Genomic DNA, 3,852 nt, shown 5'->3' with positions numbered 1-3,852 from the left:
TCATGGTACTTGAGGGGTGGGCGGGAGTGACCATCCGTGCATATGCTATTTTCTATTATATTTGCTTATGTTGTTATATGCTTGCTTATGCAGTTCTGTTATCACATACCTGTTATATATGCTTGGACACTTATTACCTTGTCAGTATACCTTACTTGTGATATTGGTAGTATAGAGCAGTACTGTAGCAGTTTATGTTACCTCTGACCCTACACTACTAGCCTAAGATATGGTATCAGGTATGGATTTATATACATTGTTTATACAGTAGTATCTACTATTTATCTTCCCGAGACTGTATCCTGTTGTATTCCTGGCTATTTATTTTACTCATGCACTATCTATTCTTTACCCGCTGAGTCTTTATACTCACCACCCTATAAATTGGTAACTTCACCAGGTAGCCGTTAGTTGATGCAGTACACTTGGAGGAGGATCTTGACTGTCAGTCCCACGTCGCTTTCGAGGATGGATTTCTGGTTTTCGTTTATCGTTTTAGTTATGATTTGGACTTGTGAACTTGGTATTGTAATAATTCATTATGGACTTTGTGTTAACTTGTATTTGGTTTTGTTTTGTCGAGGAGTCAAGTCGGGGCGGCCCGCGGTGTGTAGTTTTGCTATTTTGGTTCTTGTTATTTCGTTTTTCGCTGTGTTTGATTTACCAGCCGAGTGGGCTGCTTATTATCTGCGTGGATGTGTTTAGTTCTAGCAGAGTTGGCTATATTTTGCATATGTATATCTGTTGGTTATGTATGTTGGTTCCATATGTCATCGCTACAGAGGAGGTGCTATCCAATTTTTGTCGGACAACCTTACTCTCAGGGCATGACAATTTATTGGTATCAGAGCCACATGTTTACGATGCCTAATTCGCACGTTTTGGATTTTCCATGATTTTACTCCTCGAAGTGATTTATTTCGGGATTTGGGATCAGGCGGCGGCGGAACACCTCCAAGTTATAGGTTGTAAGTTTTATAAGTATAATCGTAAATTGTTGGTAGTACTTATTAGTTGTTGCTATCAGGTATGAGACGAGGTAGGTCAGCAGTCGGTTCTCGTCGTGGTCCGGGACAACCATGGAAACAACCCATCAAGGCTAAGGAGCTAGAACCAGTGACGCAGGAGGCGGATTCTTCTAGGGACCCAACTGATGTTGAGAAGGTTAATCGGGGACAGGCCCATCTGACACCTCATAGAGATCAGGGACGTCAGCCTCAGGAGATCCCTTCGGTAGTACCACCTGTGAGAGATCAGGGATTTCAGACACAGGGGATTCCTTTCGTGATACCATCAGTAGAACCTGCTCCTGCTACTACCGATTAGATGCGGGATAGAGCTCATATACCATTGCTGGCGAGGTCCGTCAAGGACAGAGTTACATTATACCCGGGCGGAGCTTACCCTTGGGCTGCTCGTAGCTGGTTGAAGAATTTGGAAAGTACTTTCGGGTACATGAGCTGTACAGATGAAGAGAAAGTGGAATTGGCTGTGTATCACCTCCGAGATCAGGTGGTCACATGGTGGGACATGCAGAAGACGATCTTCGAGGAGCAGTACATCACATGGTCGATGTTCCGAGATGCTTTTGAGTGGCAGTATTTTCCAGCTACATTCTGTCTAGCTCGACGTCAGGAATTTCTGAATCTCAAACAGGACGATCGGTCAGTGATGGAATATAACCCCGAATTTTGTAGAATGGCCGAATTTTGCCCTCACTTAGTGGCACAGGATTATTATTGTATGCAGTAGTTTACCCGAGGTCTTGCAGCATACATTCGGCTCAGGATGTCTGGATTTCCGGGTAGCTCCTACCGAGAGGTTTTGGATCGTGCACTGTTTATCGAGATGACGCAGCAGCAGGTGTCTCTAGAGAAAGGTAATGAAAAACAACTATCTCAGAAGAGGGGAAATAGGAGCCAGGTTTCTCGGGCTCCTTCCGGAGGATCTTCTCGACCTCAAAAGACGGGGCAAACGACGGATGGAGGTTCTCGACCCTCTCGTGGTGACCAGAAGAAGGACTTTAGGGGAATCATGTGTTTTTAGTGTGGTTTCAAGAGTCACACCAGGAACAACTGTCCGTTGGATCATTCTATATGTTTCTACTGTAAACTTCCAGGTCATGAGAGTCAGAATTGTAACCTGAAAGCACAGTTGGAGACTCTTAAAGTCACATCTCAGGGGGAACAACCCTCACAGTCATGACCACAAAGAAGATATCAGAAGACTCAGAGTGCCCCACATCAGCAGCAACCACCGCTTTCTCAGGGACAGATATATCATGTGCAGGGTCAGGAACCATCGACTACACAGTATTCTGCCACAGTGTCTTCTCATCAGGCATTTCCAGTACAGCAGGATTTTTATCCACCTCAACCCTACTTAGCATACCAGCAGCAGCCTCAGTCTCAGTATCAGCAGTCGGTTCCTGCACCTCTGATTCCAGCGCAGACCACTTCAGGGATGCCACAGCCGAGCTCAGAGGTGGGTCGCGTTTATGCTGTCACACGGGAGGAGGCATAGCGAGCTGAAGGATACCTGTGTATATTCTAAGATTGATTTGCGCTCAGGCTATCATCAGCTCGGGGTTAGAGATGTGGATATTCCGAAGACAACATTTTGCACTTGTTATGGTCACTACGAGTTCTTGGTAATGCCATTTGGGCTTACCAATGCTCCAGCTGTGTTCATGGACCTGACGAACAGAGAGTTCCTTGAGTATCTAGATCAGTTCGTCATCGTGTTAATTGATGGTATTCTGATATATTCCTGATCTGATGAGGAACACAAGCAACATCTTCGCATAGTTTTGGAGACGCTGTGGCGAGAACATCTCTATGCGAAGTTTAGCAAATGCACATTTTGGTTACCTTCGGTGGGTTTTCTTGGACACATTGTTTCCAGCAGAGGTATATCAGTCGATCCACAGAAAATTGAGGCCATCACTAGCTGGGAACAGCCGAAGACGGTACAGGAGATACGTAGCTTCTTGGGATTAGCTGGGTATTATCGGAGGTTCGTTGAAGGTTTCTCCAGCATAGCCTTGCCTTTGACACGATTGACCCAAAAGGGAGAGAAATTTAGTTGGACAGAATCTTGTGAGCAGAGCTTCCAGGAGCTCAAGCGGAGGCTCATTACTGCACTAGTGCTAGTACTCCCCTCTGGCGTGGATGGATTTATACTTTTCATGGATGCTTCATATCTAGGATTAGGGGCAGTACTTATGCAGCATGAGCGAGTGGTGTCATATGCCTCGCGTCAGCTGAAAGATCATGAGAGGAATTATCCGGTCCATGATTTGGAGTTGGAAGCTATCATTTTCGCACTGAAAATTTGGCGACATCATTTATATGGGATCACCTTTGAGATTTACACAGATCATAAGAGCCTCAAGTATTTGTTTACCCAGAAGGAATTGAACCTGCGGCAGAGAAGATGGATGGAATTCTTGAAAGACTATGACTGCACAATTAACTATCACCTGGGGAAAGCCAACGTGGTGGTCGATGCCTTGAGCAGGAAATCCCGAGGAGTTTTTGCTTGCCACCGAGTGATGGTTATAGAATTGATGCAGCACTTTTCTGAGTTGGGACTGATGGAGCAAGCACAGACCGAGCGAGGCTTGTTAGTCACTATGGTTGCTCAGTCACCTATAGTGGAGCGTATCAAAGAGGCTCAGGCTACAGATCAGCATCTACAGTTTTTACGTAGCAGAGTTATCTTAGGATAGCAGATAGAGTTTACCTATGATGATAGTGGAATTCTGTTTTTCCGTGGAAGATTATGTGTTCCCGAGTCGCATCCTATTCAGAAGGATTTGCTACGGAAAGCACATCGATCTAGATTCACGAT

The 3,852-nt window shown here is 45.2% G+C and overlaps 1 protein-coding gene across 1 annotated transcript; it reads left to right on the top strand.

The window, feature by feature from the left end:
* The first annotated feature begins 1,326 nt into the window (after positions 1-1,326).
* Positions 1,327-2,205, top strand: LOC122036534. Its single transcript, XM_042595884.1, has 3 exons — positions 1,327-1,664; positions 1,788-1,987; positions 2,120-2,205. Exons 1-3 carry the CDS (start codon positions 1,327-1,329, stop codon positions 2,203-2,205), a joined length of 624 nt encoding a protein of 207 aa, XP_042451818.1.
* The last annotated feature ends 1,647 nt before the right edge of the window (positions 2,206-3,852 follow it).

The sequence above is a fragment of the Zingiber officinale genome, unplaced genomic scaffold, assembly GCF_018446385.1.
Source record: "Zingiber officinale cultivar Zhangliang unplaced genomic scaffold, Zo_v1.1 ctg169, whole genome shotgun sequence".
In the NCBI taxonomy this organism is placed as follows: Eukaryota; Viridiplantae; Streptophyta; class Magnoliopsida; order Zingiberales; family Zingiberaceae; genus Zingiber; species Zingiber officinale.
The sequence above is the reverse complement of the archived record's forward strand: the minus strand, read 5'-3'. Positions and strand labels throughout refer to the sequence as shown.